Below are 19,350 nucleotides of genomic sequence, written 5' to 3'. Positions count from 1 at the left end.
TTTTTATAATTTCAACCATACAAATTATCCAAAAAAACAAACAAAAACACTACAGAATGAAAAAACTACCCACCAGCAACTTAACATCTCTCAAAGCAAAACTCAACCCAAATTAGATATGAGTTGGTAATAATTTATATTGTTTGTTTTTCTATCTATTGCATGATCAAGATATGGTTATATCTCCAACATAAAAAGAGTAACACAAGAAAAAAAAACAACTTAATAAAACTGAGGGACTGACTGAATGAAAATTACAGTTTTGTGATACATTTGCTGCTACAGGTAAAAAAGTTAAACAACAGATTTGTAAATGATTAACTGAATATTTGCTGTCACAGTTATATTATCATTATACAATTATTAATTGCTTTTATTATTATATACTAAATAAAAGCTAGATTTTATCCTAAATTCTGGCTGCTCATCTGCTGCTACGTTCAATAAAGTTCATAGAAGGACTATTCAGTGCACTGGCTTGGATTCAATCCAGGTCTTTCTTCTGCTTATTATTATAGAAGTCTCATACATTATTTACTTGACTAGGGTCTTCCCATTAGGACTTTAGTTGACTAACTATGGGAATGTTTCCAAAAGCAGTATTCATTCTGCTGATTTCTATACTAGGTTGAATGAATTATTTAGTTAGAAAGATGTAGAAATTTCTTTTATCTTTCATCATGTGTGGTTTGTGTCCTATTACTTTTTTATTATTATAATTTATCATATAATTGTCTTCTCTAGTATGATGGACAACAAAAGATAGATGGAATAACAAAAAACAATAGGATATGAATCAAGCATGAGAAAGACATTTTCAAAAGATCCAGAAGCAAGTGCTTTGAACACTTGATTGGCCCGATTTGGTAGTAAAAAAGGAATAAAAATGAAAGAATGAAAACACTTGAAGAAGAAGTACCTTTCACATGAATAGCAAGTATTTATACATGTGGTTGTGAAAGCTAACCAATCCCTATTGAAAAGAATCTGTGATTAGACAATGGAAATTTCAAAGACATATATTTAGGTTACAAACCATGGAAGAATATGATGAAGGTGAGAAAACACACCCAAATAGAAATTCAAACAAATACTATTTCAAAAATTGCTTCTTATTAACATTTATTATGAGTCAAAAATCTATAAAGCAATAAAATAGAACATAATTAAAACATGGATTAACCTTTACAGGTGTACAGAATGTTAATAAAAATGATTCAGGAAGAAATGGAAAGTGTTGTAGATAAAATAATAACTATAAAAAAAAATCTACTTTTGGAACTGTTATTTACAAATTTTTAAGGTCAATAATCCCAAGAACAAAACTAATGCCATATGATGTTACAGTATTCAGAGTTTTTATTCAAAAATCTTCCTTAATTTCTTAAGACTTTTTTTAAAGACAAAACCAGTGTCTATATCTATCAGTTTAGTGTTGTAAAGCAAGTGGCCTTATATGCTAAAGTCTTTAGTCATAGGAAATTCTTTGTTAGTTATGACAGTGGGCTTGTGATTGTTAAAATATACCTGAAAAACTGTGTTTGACTGTTCTACATTCTGAAAGTAACATTGATAAAAACTTGTAATTTGTTTGGTAATTCCTTGGACTTACACTTTCATTATGTCTGATAACACAATCAACTTATTATAGACGTGATCAAAACCTAGTTAACCTTCTTGAAAACATTCAGATAGTTGATCTGAATTCTAATAGTTCCAGTTGGGTGGGAAATACAACAAACTTTCATAAGAGACCCAAGATCAAATCCTTGCCATTATAAAACAGAAATTGTCTTTCTCAGGTGTTCTCTGAAAATGACAAATAAATCACTGGTTAAAACCTAAATAGTAATTAATGTTTGGTTATAAAGAATAAAAAAGATTAGATTTAGTGATTATATATACTACTAGCAATGACAATTGATATATCATTGTCATCATATTATTACTGTAAATTATAGCAAAATGTATTTAGTAGAGATTAATTTATATTTGTTTAATGTATATCTATGTAAATACTGTAATTCTGAAATCTACAAAGTCTAACACAGAAGCCTCAAACACTCATTTTCATTAATTCATTATAAAGGTAGGAATATACGTTAAGATACATAATAGAGAAAAATAAAAACAATTATACTGACTTAAATCTAAGACTTATCTGTCCCAACAATTCTTTAGAAATAACTATAAATCAAATAAGTTTATTTTCATCCTTACTGTTCTGGTACATGAATCCCATACTTTAGCATTTCCATCTGAAACAGTTCCTTGTTATTGCACAAAGGACACTTGAAAAAATAACCAGCACTCAGGGCTTGCCTCTGAAACAATTCAACAGAATAGGTATAAAATTGGAGAAAATGGTTATTAACTTCTAACAATGGTTAAAGTAATTTTAACCAATTTTATGACTTTTTTACAGTTACAATCAAAATTTAAGCAAAAATAGTCACAAATGCATGTCAATAAACTTGGCATCAAAATTTAGTTTATTATTCAAATTTTAATGTTATTTAATAGTTTCTAAAGGCAATATTCAAAGTCCTCAATTTTCACTTCTTTGCACCATGCGACCTTTGTTTTGATTTGCTCATTTGACGTACTTTCTATTCCTATAATGACCTCTTGAGTTAAACAAAAATTACACACTTTAGAATAAAGATATTGTTTAGACACATACTAAATTCATAACCTTCAGTGTTCTTGCTTAACTACGATATAAATTAGAAACTGAAATGCACATGCCATGCTCTCTTATCACATCCTGTCTCTTAAAAAAATTGCAATAATTTTTTTCTTATATTTACTGTTAGTTTATTTATAGCCAAAAAACTTATTAGATTACTTATAAAGCTATCTCATTTGAATTTGCTTTATGAAATATTGTCTAAAATTTCGTTCTTTGCTATCACTAAGTTGCCCAAGTTGTTAAAGATTTAATTTGAATCCAGATATAGCTGAATTGCAAAGTCAGTTAAATTATGTACAGGACATTGCATTGTTTGTGGATGTTACTGTGTTCTAAATTGAATATTTGAAGTAAACAAAAACTGAGTAAAGAATTAACAGCCACCCAACCAATAAAAAATAAAGTTAAGCAATTTTATTTGGAAAAAGGTACAAGTTCCAAGATTGTAGTTAACCTAAATTGAAGATGATTCATACCCTGTCAAAATATATACTTGTGCCCCCTAGTTACACTGTTCTCACTGTTAAATATGAAAAAAAACATGCATCAACACTATCAATTCCCTTTAAAATCTTAAACACGTCAATTAGATCCCCTCCTAGCTCTTCTTTTTTCAAAAAGAAAACAATTTGAGGGTTTTTGGGCTCTCTTCATATGAAAACATCTCAATCTCAAGCACAATTCTAGTAAACTTCTCCAACAATTTGATGTCTTTGTTCAGGTAAAGAACCCAAGACTGAACAAAGTCTCCAAGACTTTGTTGGAGAAATAATTAATACTGTAATACTTGCCTAAATTTTAGTTAAGAAAATTATATAATTTAATAAATGTGCCACACTTCTTACCTGCAAACAGTTTCGATGAAACCACGAAGATTTGCAACAAGGAGCTATCAGTACATAATTAGAATCTCTGTTTTTCACAGGGTATAAACATATAGGGCACATCAATTCAGATCCTTTAGACTGCTTTCCATTCTCCTCCCACACTTTCTGTCTAGGACGATGTTCCTCACAATACGAGCTACAATCCACAGTAACAAGAAGAAACATTCAACTTTTGATAGGAGAATTTAACAAACCAATAACAAAAATTTAAAACATTATTCTCATTGAATTTATACTAGTCAATATGATTTGTTGTGTACCATCAAAATTTAGCACCTACTACATAAAAGTACTAAGTTCTATTCCAAAATCCAATTTAAAACTAAAATAAGAAATTTGGTATTTGCATACATTAGTAAAAATGGATGGTCAATACGAATTCTTAACTCTTGATTAACAACCAAGTAAACGTACAAACTATTAACTTGAATTAACAAAGTGTACTTTTATGATATTTGGCAAGCTCTAAGTAAACCATAAGTCTGTTGTACATGAAAAATATACTTTGTAAATTCAACCTAAAAGTTTGTATGCTTTCATAGTTATTTGATATTTATACTAAGGATAGGTCTTTGAATTTATGAAGTCTTTACTAAATCAATCTGAGTGCAAGGTGAAGTTCATGTTCAAAATACTTATTATTTTCTCTTTACAGTCTTCATATTTCATTTGTATAATCTCAAGAACATTCTAAATGAACATCAACAGTGTTTTCAGTAAAACCTTATATTTTACCTGCTATTTTCTCTACTCTGACATGGAATTCAAGTTCAGTCAAACTAACCAACCTTTTTAAACTTCAATTCCAAATTTTATTGAATTACTGTTTCATGAATTTATGTCAAGTTTGGTATCAAACTGTAGATTATAATCCAAATTTTAGTGTAAATTATCCAATTTCAAAATTTTAAAGTAAATGTTAAAAATACACAGTTAAACATCAATTTTTGTGTGTCACATGGAATTTTGAATGAAGCAATAGTTTAAATTAGTTTTTGTGATGTCAAAATATCAAGCCTGTGGTTTTTCATGAATTAGAAACTTAAATTACCACTACTGACAAACTAGAATATAAAATAAGAACTTTACATCTTTTCTGTTTGCTGATATATAGCTTATGTACTGAATCAAACACACTGGGCCCCATTTTTGAAAATTGTCCCTTATAAACACTCACTTCAATATATGACTTGAGTAACCCATCAAAAGCTTAAAAAGCCCCTTAGTGGATTTCCAGCCATTTTCCTGTGTTAGGAGGCTATTTTGTCTTTTTGAACTAAGATTTCAAGTAGGTAGATTGTGTCTTTAGTCTGCTGGAAATTTCATACTTTTTAGACCAAAACACAGCTTGGTTACTAAGCTTGGTAAGTTATAGTGGAATTCTATGGAATCAATATAGCAGTTTATTATGTTTTGATTATTCAACTGCATATATAAAACCTACAAATAATGAATTTGTTTAACATTCTCCATGTGTGAAATTTTGAAAGGTTTAGCAACATACGTCAAGCAGCAACCAATACAAAGGTCCTGGCAAGAAGAGAATTGTTTGCTTTATTTACCATTCTATGTTTTAATAAAAACAACTTTAATAACTTATTTCTAAATAGTAATAATGTATGTTACAAAATATTAGTCCTCTGAAACACAGCTAAGAAAAACCACATTTTAAAGATTAAAGGTCAAGTGTCCTAAAACTATTATAATTTAAATGGCTTTCTAGCTAAGTTATAAAGGGGTTAAATAATTTTGACAACTGATCACATAGAACTCTAACACTAGTAAACAATGAAACTAATAGTAGACTTTTAAAAAGCAAATATGTAAATGACACCTAACTTTGTCCCCATTCAGAAAATCAAAATCTATACAATAGGAAATATAAGAGAGACTTACTGACATTTTCTGAATGACAGGATGTGTTAGAAAGAGTGTCGCATATGTTTCATTTTACTGTATATATATCTCACAAAGCAAGAGCTTTAAAACTTACCAATGGGTACATTAGTTTAAGGATGTCTATTCCATGTGTATGCAAGTTTGTGGAAAATTTAGATTATACAGTGGTGGAGAGAGAATCTTCATTGAAAAAGTTGATGCAAATAAGTCTTACATGATAGGTAAGAAGTAATAACTTAGAATTTATTTAACTATATTTCTTTGAAATTAATAAACTATTTTTGTTTTTTCTTAATTTTGTGCAAAGCTACTTAAGGGTTATATGCACTCGCTGTATTTAATTTAAAAGTGATAGACTACAGGAATGACATCTAGTCAACATCACCCACTGCCACCAAAAGTGAAATTGACTATCACATTATAATGTCCCCACTGCTGAAAAAGTGAGTATTGTTCAGTTATGAGATTCAGACATACAACCTGCATGTCAGAAGTCAAGCACCCTAACCATCAGGTCATAATTAAGAAATTAAAATTTATATAATATTAACATTTGAACAGTAAAATATGTTTAAATGCCAAGTTTGTTGACATATGTTGATAATAAAGTTGCTTAATGAAAATTTTGAAGATACCTCTGTAAAAGATATAATGACGTAAACTTTGATTCTACCAATAGACATGTGATTGAAAAGTTTTATTTGCTTGCCACTATCTGTTGGTATTGTATTTTTGAAAACTATTTTGCACACACACACACACATATATATATATATATATATATTAAGATTAATTCCAAACAAGGAAATCAATGGCAACCCTTGTGAATTGACAGGTTTTGTAGACATAAATGATTTTATTTCAATAACCTTGGATGACATAATGTCAACTTCAAATCCTTTCCAGTTTTATTCCACACATGATTAAAGATAGAAATTTGTTTTTTCCATAAATTATGATTAAAGTATCCTTGAAGTGAACATAAAAGTTTTTTTTAACATTTCTGGGAAGTTGTCTTTCAATTTCTAATTAATGGAAATAAAATTATGAAATTTGTTAACAATGAATATATTTCCTAATTACCTTGAACTAGGCCTTATTTATTTCTATTATAATGAAAGAAAACTCACTTAAATCTTCCAAAAAACTGACTCAGAGAACCATTCTGGAGACCACATGGAAAATGAAATACTTTCCTGCACTTATTGTAGCAACAGCCTACAGTAGCTCCACATTTCCGGCAATAAGAGCATTTCTTGCAAAATAAAAGTATTCCAAATAAGAAGCTTACTAGCATCTTGCTCTATTATATTTTACGCAAAACTACAATGAATTTATATTTTCACTAATGACACAAATTTGCTATAATTATAGCTTTGAATTTGTGGAAAAGAACAAATATTACTACAGTTATGCTGCCAAATATTATTTATTTTAAATTGATTGATTGAGTTAGTGTTTTATGGCACAAAGCAGCTAGGCTATTTGTGCCAAACGTCTGGTAATAAGGTAAAAACAAATTAAATGTAGTAAAATACAGAAAAAGAAATGAAGGTAAAACAAAACATCATTGAAAAACAGAAAAAGCATAAAACCAATATTGACACCTAGTTTACACTGTTAAGAGAGAAAGCAGAGTAAAAAAAGCTGTAAAGTACTTATTCTAGAAAAATGGTAATGATCATAACCTGCCAAGAAGACTAACAGGTAAGTTCAAGAACCACCATCAGTCACCTGAAGTTGGCCTTTCTAGTCCTGGTTCCGGGTTATGTGTCATAGCAGCCATTATCAAAATGTAAAATAATAGAAGTTTTAAAAGACATATAGCAAAATCGTAATAATGAGTAGCCAAATGTCCAGTAAAAAGGTAAAAGTAAAGTAAATATAGTAAAATTTGTAAAAGTAAATGAAGGTAAAAACAAAACAGCAATTAAAAACAGAAAATTCCATAAAACATCCAGTCTATAAAGTTGTAAAGGACTTCTTGTAGCAGAATGGTAATGATCATAACCTGCCAGGAAGACTAACAGGCAAGTACCAGAACCACCATCAGTCACCTGTAGTTGGTCTTTCCAGTCCTGGTTCTGGGTTATGTGTCATTATGGCCAGTACCAGAAGGTAATGCAATAAAAGTGTTAAAAGACATGCAGCAAAATTGTAATAATAACTCGCCAGGACGACTAACAGGAAGTTCAAACAGCAGCATTAGTCGCCTGAAGTTGGCCTTTCCAGTCCTGGTGTCGAGTTATTTAATGTTCTGGCCATTTTCCAATTTCAAATTGAACTAAAGAGATGGAAACTTTGAAAAGGGAACCACAATTAAAAAGGTGTAGTGAATAAATATCCAACACTTAAATGAGATTAAAAAGATTAATGGCCATTAAAAAACTAAAAACTTTATCAAGGTGGACAGTGTCACCATCACCAATAATACTGTCCAATGTTACAGATAAACCCTGGGAAAAAACATGTTTAAAATAGTGCCGTCGTTGAGAGTCGTAACGATGGCAAGAAACTAAAATGTGGCTTATAGTGATTTGAGTGATACACAAACTACACACTGGTGCAACAGTTCCAGATAAAAGAAAATGATGAGTTAAAAAACTGTGACCAATGCATAGTCTAGTTAGAACAACTTCCTCCACCCGAACCTTACGGAAGCTAGATGGCCAAAACCCAATATAGGGTTTTATCTGAAAAAGCTTGTTGTTGCATTGCTCACTCCAAGTGGACTGCCAGCTGGCATGGAGCCGAGCCTTGAATACAGGACCATAGTCCATGTACGGAAAAGGCACAGGGGTAATAGTGCCTGAGCAGATAGATTTAGCTGCCGTGTCTGCAAGCTCGTTCTCGTGAATACCAACATGGCCTGGTATCCAGAAAAAACTGGATAGAAGTAGCAGTTAATGAGAAATAGGCCAGTCGGTTTTGAATATCAGCGAGAACAGGGTGTGAGCCAACATGTAGCGATTCCTGGGCCAGTAGAGAACTAAGCGAGTCAGTATAAATAGTGCAGTTGGAGCACTGCTCAGCTTCAATATGATCCAGGGCAAGAGATATGGCGTACAGTTCAGCAGCAAACACAGAAGCTGTAGAAGGGATTTTGCGCTCAACCACTGAACTGCAGGAAACCATAGTAGAGCACAATGAATTACCGAATTTGGAATCATCTGTATAAATTGGAATGGAATGATTGTTTGAAAGATGTTCATTAAACAAAAGACGGTACTTCCAATCTGAAGTATCTGTCTTTTTCAGGTGACTGAAAGAAAGGTCACATTTTGGGGCTGTAATAATTTGGCCTGGATGCGAAGGCCAAAAGGAGCAATGGCAGATCGTCTGTTCTTAAAAAGTACGGCCCACTGAGGAAGGAAAACGCATCCCCAGGTGGGATGATTTGGTAGGGAACGAAATTTCAAAGAATATAGTAAAAAAAGTTGCAAACGGAGAAGGTGCAGAGATTCAACGTATAAGCTTTGAACTGGAGAGGTGCAGAAAGCCCCAGTGCAGAGTTGAAGTCTTTGGTGATGAATGGGGTCTAGCATCTTTAAGAGCCATAGACCATTGATCCATAGTCGAGTTTTGATCGAATAAGAACACGATATACCTTTAACATAGAACATCGATCTGCTCCCCAACTGGCAGTAGAGAGGACACGGAAAATTTTCAGTGCTCTTGTGCATTTGACCCGTAGCTGCTTTAAGTGTGGTATAAAGGTCAGCTTACGGTCAAAGATAAGTCTCAGGAACCACTGGCAGTAAAACTTCACTGATATGAAGATCAGGATCAGGATGAATACCCCATTGGCAGCAAAAGTGCATGCAAACGGTTTTAGAGAGAGAAAAATTAAAGCTATTCCCCATAGTCCACTTAAATACACGATTGAGGGCAGTTTGTAGTTGCCGCTCAATATATCTCTTGTTCGACGACTGACACGAGATATGAAAGTCTTTTCTTTACTGTCCTTAGTCAGAGGAGGTCTTTCAACCTCCATGGATCCTGCCCTGGGTTGATTGGGCATGTCTTTGTTATTGAAAGGGGATTCCAGTGACTGAAGACTGTATGGAAAGAACAGAGATGGGTGTGGAAGTCGATTCATCAACCTTTTAACCATGGAGGTCAAAAGGCTTTTCATTTGTTTTGAAAATGATTCTCTTGGAGGCACAGATAGATCTGTCTGCACTCCCACTGTAGTTGTGGAAGGAAGTGCAGCAGCATATGTCCCAGATGGAGTGGCGGGAAGCAATTTCCAAGCCTCAGGATAACTAATGTTATAAGTCGTTTTAAAATGCTGCACCTCTTTTTCCTCCAACCATTTTGGGCAAGAACGAAAGTAGGAAGGGTGAGAACCATTGCAGTTGACGCAATGTGGGTCCATGTCGCATTCACAGGCATCGTGGTCCTTGCCACCACAACGAGCACATGTCAGGGAACCACGACATGATGTCTTTGAGTAGCCAAACTTCTGACATTGGAAACATTGAAGAGGGTTTGGAATGTATGGCTGTACCCTGCAAATTAGATAACCTGCTTTGATGGTGGCAGGTGCATGTGATGATGTAAATGTCAAAACGAGGGTATTTGTTGGCAGTGTAACTCCATCTTTATAAGTGGAGATGCGCCTCACTGCAGAAACTCCTTGATTGGAGAGACCAGCGAGAATCTCTGACTCGGGGATGTTCTTCAAAACCCTTTCAACAATAACTCCTCGTGATGAATTCAAGGTAGCATGAGGGGTAACCTCAATAGGTATATCCCCAATTGCCGTTGAATTCAAGAGGAGTTCACTGTGTAGGGTTGTGGATGTTTCAACTAATATGTCTACAGATCGAAGCTTCTTTACTGACTTTGGAGAGCCAGCAAGACCCTTTAGTTCATTCTGAATAAAAAAGGGGACATTTGCCCTAAAGGTTTTTCTGAAAGAGAATGTAATATAAGAAAATGAGGTACGTGTGTTACAGCTGTTGAAGATTGCAGCTCAGAGTCTTCAAGATGTGGTCGTTTACATATTGACTGTTTTTTCACTATTTTATTTAAATTTTTTGAAGGAGGATCCATAGGAAAAAAGAAAAATTTCGGTACCCACTGACCCCACTCCACCATAGAGCCGTATAATGGGATGTACTACAATGTCATGCAAGGACAATGCAGCAACACCAGGGTTTTGTGAGCACTATACCCAAACACCAGCATCAGGCACAATGTCCACAATACCCTTTAAGAACTTCCAACACTGGTACTTGGTTGACTCTAGCCCAAGTGGACTAGCCAATTGACCCAAGGGGGGCCACCCAAAGGCTGCCCGTCTACAGGAATTCAAGGCCAAAGTGATGTGTTAGGGGTAGGACCCCTCAACCACCAGGATCCTCTCCTCCTCTTCATGGGTCGCCACGCACGGCAAACACGTGGGTGGATGTTTAGATCACAGAGAAGGTAACCAGACAGAACAGAACCTTCCCTGGGAGGTCCCCTCACCTTGTACCGGAATTCACACCGAGGGGTTTTTATTTTAAAACAGTGTTTAGAAGTATTTTTTGTAAGGCCATTAACATTTTTATTTTTGAATGCAGTTTGAAGCATTTTAATTAATGTTGTTCTTACTTGAATATCTATTTCAGGTAGCTGTGCATTTCTCTGCATAATAAAGAGCTTTTACCTCACCAATGATATTACATTGATCCAATGAAGTCTTCTCAGTGGCCTGAGATGAGAGAAAACAGGGTTCTCCCTTCCATTCTCTGCTAGCTGAATAACTTAACAACACACCACTTATTTGCATAGATTCAACATTGTAATATTGTGGAATGGGTTGTCTTTATTTAAAGCCTTCAGGTACCAGGCAGGCATGACCTGGCAGATAATATATACATACATTTCTTTGTACACTGCTAACACACTCTTGCAAAAGAACAACAAACATCTCAACACAGGGCATGGATCAGGGGCAGATGAATCAACACTTTCTGTACCACTCTTTCTTCATGCAGATTTTGAAAAAGATAAATATTCCCTGTGAAGCATCACCAGTTAGTTGTTGGATTACATTACCTCTATCATGTATACATTAATATATACCATATTTCTTTGAATTTAAGATGCACATTTTTATCGCACTTTCCCGAACTGAAAATTAAGGTGCACCTTAAATTCCAGGTTTATTTTTCACTCTTCAAAAGTTTCACAAACAAAATTTCTGAAAAAATTATGCATTAACCAACAGATTGGACTATATTTTCAAAAGAACTTAGCTTAGAAAAACTAAAAAACACACATAAAATGTCAAATTTGCCGATGTCAGTGCCTCTAACAATGTAGTTGGTTATCACTATCCTCAGTCTCTGTCTGACCTTCCTCTTATTCAGACGCTATTTTATTGTTTTTATTCTTATTGCGTTTTTTACCCACGAAAAAGCATTTTATATATGATGCAGAATTTTAAAGTTATTTTGTGCCCTGAACAGATTGGGTATCGTACAGCTGGTAAAAAGTGGCAAATGTATGTTTTTGGTGTGGTATGAAAACCAAGTTCTTTCCTTGCAAGAAAAGTATAAAATAATTTTCTGGCACAAGAAAAGGAAGATATTCTGAAACTGATGTCATCGTTTTAATGTATTTCAAACAGTTACAAAATAAATGACTGCCTGTAATGGGAAAAGTCTTAATGCAAAAAGCAAAAGAATGTACAGGAAATAGTGGTATTTCTTTCAAGGCTAGTCACAGCTGGTGTCAAAAATTTATTATTACAACAAAGGCAACAATTAGTCATAAATTCCTGTCAGATTTTTTAAACAAAACTTACTGAATACCAATGCTATGTTATTGGTCTACACCAAAGGAATCAATATTCCCTAAATCAAATCGGTAATGCAGATTAAACGGCAGATTCTTTGACATACTACACAACTATACTGTAAATGCCAAAGGAGAAAAACAGAAGACAATCAAAACCACTGGTTATGAAAAGTTAAGAGTTAGTGTCATGCTATGTGTAACTTCAGATGGAAATGAATTACCACTCTATGTCATATTAAACAGAAAAAAAACATTGCCAAAAGAAAATTTTTGCAAAGATGTAATAGTTCGTGCACAAAAAATTCATGGATAACATCAGAGTTAATGGGAGAGTGGGTGGGATGTGTATGGGAATATCGACCTGGTACATTATTAAAGTAATAGAGCATGTTTGTATTGAATGCATTTTATGGCCATCTCACCAATAAAATCAAGAGTAGGTTAAGGAACAAAAACACTGATCTAGTTATAATTCCTGTCAGAATGACAGGTCAGTTACAACCTCTTGATATGTCCATTAACAAGCCATTGAAGGATCATATCTGCAAGCATTGTGATGCTTGGCTGAAGTCTTTGAAAGACAATCATGCTTTGACACTGAATGGCAAAATAAAAAAGGGCTTCAGCATCAACAATAGTGGAGTGGATTTTAAAAGAAGTGTCAGACAATATTATTGGAAAATTGTTTTTAAAACATTGTTTATTCAGTGCAGAAGATGGAATGCAAGATGGCATTCTTTGGGACAATAGTGAATCAAGTGATGAAGATGCTTCAACTTTGGAATATAAGCAAGTAAGAAGAAACATCAGAGTAGCATTCTGATTAAATACAGAAAGAAGAAAAATTACCATAATTAAAATTTTACATTTCCTGTATATTTTATTTTAAATGCATTATTAACATTTCTGATTTGTTAGTAAACTCTTTTAAAACATATTTTCCTGAAAATCTTTGTTTAAAAGTGAGGCATGTCTTAAATTCAAAATAATATGGTACATATGATAATGGAAAAGGGTGAGCTGTGAAAAGAAACAATAACAAAATAGTTAATACTTACTGCTAGAGTAACAGAATATAGGATTGGTGATCAGTAAAAGAGAAAGACTGGTGGCAGGAGGAGTTGTAAAGGGATCAGTAAGATGACTCCAAAATTGGGAAAAAAAATCTACTGAAAGACTAGAAGAAGATAGAAATACAACTCCATGGAAACAATTCAGTCCACCATTCAATCTTCCACCAGGTTCAATGCTCCCACACGACAGACCAACAACCAAATCTGGTAGTTATGGGATAATAAAAAAGAAAATTCAGGGATAGAAAGCAGAGATCTCAATATTGAGCATTTCCTTGTCAATTGTAACACAGTGTATCTAAACAGGTCATCACAATATAATCAGACCAAAGATGATTGCACGCTTGAGAAGCAGCAATCAGTTTGACGATGTTGATATGAAGAGACTAGATCAATCCCTGCATAAGGTATCTATAACTGCTCCTCTTCCAAAGAAAGTGAGGCATTAGTGGATAAATGCAGGTCTAGATCAGGTGAGAAAGAGGGATGGTTTAGTGTCATGTGAGATCAACTGAGTTACTACATATATATAGTAGGAGAGGAACAAGAGACTCAAGTTTCAGTCCCCAAAAGCATAAACAGTAGGAGAAATAACTTTTATAACCAGAAGTACATGATATTTACGTCAGAAGCAGATGGCTGATCCAAACTCTCACCAAAGTTAAAAAAAGACTCTCAGGTGAGCCATATATAAGTGGAGGTCAAGATATTTGAAAAGCTTGACTAACCAATCCAAAAAAACCACCTTCCAAAGGAGGAGAGTGGTTGCAGTCATAAGAACTCCTTTGGCAGCAAGAATAGGTCTATACTGCAGTGGAAATGGTGACCCAAAGAGAAGGGACTAAAGCTGAAAAATCAAATTTATGTGGATAAATCAGAGGAAGTGATAAGCAGATAGACAAACTTGACTATGTAGAGAACACGCACATCTCGTACCAAGTCAAGGAATGACAAGAAATTGGTTCTATAATAAGAGAGCTCTAACAGGACACGAGTCTACCTTCTTGGGAGGAAATTCCTGAGTGGGGTTGAGAACCAGTTTGATAGTGTTCATAATCCTTAAAAGAGACACAGCCTTCACTAGGTGCCAAGGGAGAAGAGGAACTGAAGGTGAAAAGACAACTGGAAAAAAGAAAAAGAGGATGAGTATGAAAAAACAAGGCAAGTCTACGAGAAAGCATTTATGTGACCCAAGGATCATCTGTGAAAGGAGATCATACGTGTGCAAAGAGGGAGAGCCAAGATCTCACAGTGATCAATGACATCTAACCCTTCAAAAGAAGGACAGACATGAAAAGAACTAGGAGAAGAATCAATCCTGTAAGACTCCTGAGGCAAAGAAACCTACTGAGCACTCTGGATTAAGAGATTTAAAAGACTAAAGTAGTCAGATAAGACTGCTGATGATGAGCACCTGCTGTTTGAGTTTCCAGAGTGTAAGGAATACCCACAGAAAGCTTGTCTTGAAGGAAATGAGCCACAGAGGTCTCTAAGATAAGAGTGAGAGAGGCAACCAATAAAGGTAAGGCATCTCAATCAAGCAGATCCCAGAAACAAAACAGTTAGTCAATAGCAACACTGCACTAAAACAAAAAAGAAAGAGAGAGAGATTAAATGAAAGGTGACAAACAGGTAGGAGAAAATGTCCATAGTGTGAAAGTATCACCAGTGTGATGAAGGTCCTCTGATAAAAGCTGAAATGTAGAAAAACAGTGAGAGAGATGAAGAAAAGCAAACTGAAGACAAATAAGAGGCAAATTATAAGAAGTGGCAGTTTCAAGGGACTAATCTAAAGGAGAGTAGAAAAACTTGTTCCTGGAAAACAGAAATTCAGAAGCCATAGATTATGGGGCTGTTGGGGTTAGTTTGAAACTGTGACAAAAAATACTAATGAGAACATGAATGCTAGAAGAAAAAAGGGATAATCAGGAAGAAGAGGTTAATACAGCAAATTAGCCTGAGGATCATAAAATACATCTGGAAAAGAATGTCACATTCTTGGGTAATCAAAGCAACAAATGACAAAAGTAGATTGTTTATCATAAAGAAGAAAAGAACTAGAAACAAAGATAGATGATGGGAACAATTGGTCAAAATCATCAAAACATAAGGCAGGGTCATCAAAAGCAACAGAAAAAGAAGGTCAAGGAACTTGAATTTGAGAAGAAAAAGGCAGAATAAAACTTATCACTTGAAGCATGATGGTGGCAATTTCAACTGTCAGAATGCTTGCAGTTATCATTGAAACAGCACCTCAGAAGATAGAAGAAATGTGGATTTGGGAATTTATCATCAAAATCATAAAAAGATTATTTTTCAATGTAAGTAATAGTAAGTTGAGTTGACAATATAAATATTTAAGTACAAACAATATGAATAATATAATAAGATTTAACTGACAGTTAAAGAACAAAATCAATACAAATAATACCTTCATTTGAAAATGAAACATACTTGAACATGCTGAAGAGAAACTAGTGTAGCTGAAGAATGTGCTGCCCTCCAAATGGTGGAAGGCTATAACTTAATAATGATTACATAGCTTGATGCAATACACATCAGTATAAACTAGCTGGGGTACTTCTTGTATTCTAGATAAAAGTTATGTATATTCTTGATTAATAAAAGGTTATTTTAAGACATGAAAAGTTGTTTCCTTTATATATATATAAAATCACAAAATGTGAAACTGTACATTTGAATATCTCTCTCATAGACCCAACAAATCTTCATGCCAAATTTGGTGAAGATCCACCAACAGGGGTGAAGTAGTGGCAAAAAACCCCATAAAGACCACAAAATGCAAAACTGAAAATATCTGTGTATTTCTCCACAGACCTAATGAGCATACATGACAATTTTGGTGACACATGATACATGACACACCCTAAAAAAGTATTTACGTGGACACATAAATGGCACCAGTGCATTTATCTGTGCATGATGTTTCACAATGTCATATCTGCATCATGAGAATGGAGAAAAATAAAGTTCTCCATGACAGGAAATGGGGGAAAATAAGAAAATCCTGACCTCTATTACATATCTACATGCACACAAGATAAAATTTTGTGAACTTCAGGATTGCACATTGCATAATAAAAAACGTTTTTTCATTATCATTCAAGCAAAAGTTTCATTAAAGTATGATAACAACAGGAGCACATTCTTAGGTTTGTAGTAAGTGTAAAAATCTGCATAGTAGTGTTATGATGTAACAGCTCTTTCTTCTGCAGAAAGGTAACATTATGAATACGTTTTTGATGCAAGTGATTAATACCCAATACCACAAAGAGCTTCAAAGTTACAGACTGGCAGCTGCAGTTGATTTTGTTGCTTTGGCTTCTAATCTAAAACTGATTTAACTAGACAGATACAAGTTATCACATTTTATTATTGTTTTTTCTAAATTATATGTTGATGTCCTTTACTTAAACTTGATATTGTCATTATTATGTAATATATATTTACAACAAAAATCAAACTGGAGAAAAAGATCTGTCTACTACTCAGCAAACAAACATGCTTAAAATAACAGTCCTACAGAATAATAAGACATTACCTAAATTGCATCAAGGAAATTAAAAATAGAGAATATTATACCAATCTCTTTCCTCTTCTAACTTCTCGTAAAATATCACCAGGAAGAAACCCAAGAATTCCATCTTTATCAGTCTTCCCTCTCTGGACTAATCCACTGGAAAAAAGCTGTTTAAAGTAAAAATCTACCTTAAACATAGCTGTTAATTACATCAAACTGTTTAACTTGATTTTAAATATTATGAAAAAACAACAATAAAAAAACTTAATTTTGACTCTCTTAATGTAGGCTCAGTCCATTTGACTGACCACATGACCTCTTTGTGCTCATTCAAAGATAAAAGATTTGATGCTACTAACTCTTAATAATGTGTGTATATCTTCACAAAATATGTCTTTCAGTAAACATTGCAAGTCTTTCACAAACAAACAAAAAATGTTAGTGAAATATTTTTTATACACTAAAAGATTTGTACATGAATGTATTGAGTTTTGTTTTGAACAGTTCCATGTGCAAATTGATTTTCATGTAAAGACAAATACTTTTCTTCATCTCAAAAATCACATTTTCCTTTGTATACTGTATAAAAAAACTAAATACATTTCAAATATTTTTTTCCACTAAAAACCTATTTCTTCTGTAATTTTCTCTAACCAGTTCAAAACAGGACTGGTCAATTTGATGAACTTTATATAACCACCAAGAACACAATTACCCTTCTTATTTTATAAAATGATTTCAAATATATTATTCACCCCCCTTTTTTTTTGCTGTCGATTACACCTAAGCCTATGTATTTTATATTAATGGTTGTAGTACATTAAAAATTGTGTATTTCAATCTTAAAAGCACAAGAGAAATCTGTTCAATGGCACTCTTGATGAAAAAAGAGATACAGGGAAAAGGGAGAGCCCTAAAAAATCATGTGATCTAAAAGTTTGATGAACAATGATATATAAGAGCATGAGCCCCTCAGTATGTAGGGTCAAAGTATACTAACTCCTGCACATAATTTTTTTACAAAACATTTGGCACTGACCACAATATCAGACAAAAGAGAAAAACAAAACCTTGGAACTACATACTGCAAATAATAAGGGGAAGGATCAAATGACATGAAAAAAACAGGACAAAACACTTATGACATCAAGTCTAAGAAATGGTGACTGAGGTCTAGGTATTTCAAAAGACTGAAAACATGCTTGCACAATAAAGGAAGGAGTGAGAGAGTAGGGTGGAACTGTTCAAGTCTGTATTGCCCCGATCTAACTCCTCAGATAATGGAAGAATTACTTGTAGATTGGTATGTATAAAAGAAGCTATCTCCCTACAAACTATGGCCAACCCTTCCTCAGCTGATAATGCCACATCTGCAGCCACTGTCATGAGCTGTTGAATGTTGATGCCATTCATAGCCAATGTAGGCAAAATATTAAATAGTGAATTATAAAATACTGACTGACTACTGGTAACTGAGTGAGAAATGAAATTCACAATCAAATAAAAAAATCCAACTTAATGGTAGATTATAAACAGTACTTAAATATGTTCAAAATCTGCTAAAGGAAAAATAATATGTGAAATCAAGCACTAGGTTTTAATACCATTATTCCAAACTGAGAAGTAAAGATTGAGTTCAACTGTATAGATGAAGTCAGATGTGAAAGAAAGGTCTTTTGAACTCCTATTAGTGGAGGAATGTCACATACTGATTTGCATGCTTAAACACAGCTAAAACATGTAGTATACATGTGGAATTAAGAAGTTTCAAGATTAATAACAAGCAAGAATTTGCACATTAGATGGTAGTCAAGTAAAGAACAGCTGTAATTGTGAGTGGAGGTAGTAATCATTTCAGAATAATATAACAAATACGTGAACCTTGTCTAACCACTACTGCACCATAATAAGTTACAAGTTACTGGGGCCTGTGCAATTCACATTATGCTATTGAATTCCATCACCCATGCACTGTTTGCTCAAATGCCTCATGAAACATCATTATATTATTATTTTATGCAATATAATCTTAACTAACCTACAAATAGCCCTATTTGTGCATTTTAGTAATGTTTAGAATAATAAAGAATAAATATGAAAAAATGAAATAAATTACTTACCCAATTTTCTTTTTTCTTGCTGTCAATTATATCTAAGCCTATATATTTATACTTATTGTTGTAGCACAGTAAATAATTGTTGTTCAGTTAAATAATACACCAAAGAACATAGTCTTATATCATGCAAAAAACAATTTCTCCTATCTTCCAAAATACTTCTAGCTTTCTTATTATTCATCGTAGCAAGCTGTAATTTTCCCACAGAAATGAAGCTTATTATCTGACTGAAACTGATGTTCATAACACATTTTTATACATCATTTGATAGATGAAAACATTGACTTTTTATTGGTTTTAGGTAATATATAAATAAACAAAAGAGAACTAGTAACCCTTTGGCAATGGA

The 19,350-nt window shown here is 33.5% G+C and overlaps 1 protein-coding gene across 28 annotated transcripts in view; it reads right to left on the bottom strand.

Moving 5' to 3' along the window:
- LOC143222967 (uncharacterized) overlaps positions 1 to 19,350 on the bottom strand; it is a 52,491-nt gene that overhangs the window by 14,517 nt on the left and 18,624 nt on the right. For 18 of the 28 annotated variants that reach the window (XM_076450220.1, XM_076450213.1, XM_076450227.1 and 15 more), the window contains 4 exons: positions 16,947 to 17,051; positions 6,609 to 6,733; positions 3,538 to 3,715; positions 2,221 to 2,324 (listed from right to left, as the gene is read on the bottom strand). In XM_076450220.1, the coding sequence (XP_076306335.1) occupies positions 2,221 to 2,324; positions 3,538 to 3,715; positions 6,609 to 6,733; positions 16,947 to 17,051 (512 nt within the window). Of the gene's footprint in view, positions 1 to 2,220; positions 2,325 to 3,537; positions 3,716 to 4,756; positions 4,937 to 6,608; positions 6,734 to 16,946; positions 17,052 to 19,350 lie in introns of those variants that run through there. The other 10 variants (XM_076450218.1, XM_076450222.1, XM_076450223.1 and 7 more) reach the window with 4 other exon arrangements.

The sequence above is a fragment of the Tachypleus tridentatus genome, chromosome 8 (genome assembly GCF_004210375.1).
Source record: "Tachypleus tridentatus isolate NWPU-2018 chromosome 8, ASM421037v1, whole genome shotgun sequence".
Lineage (NCBI taxonomy): Eukaryota > Metazoa > Arthropoda > Merostomata > Xiphosura > Limulidae > Tachypleus > Tachypleus tridentatus.
This window is presented reverse-complemented; position numbering and strand designations above follow the sequence as displayed.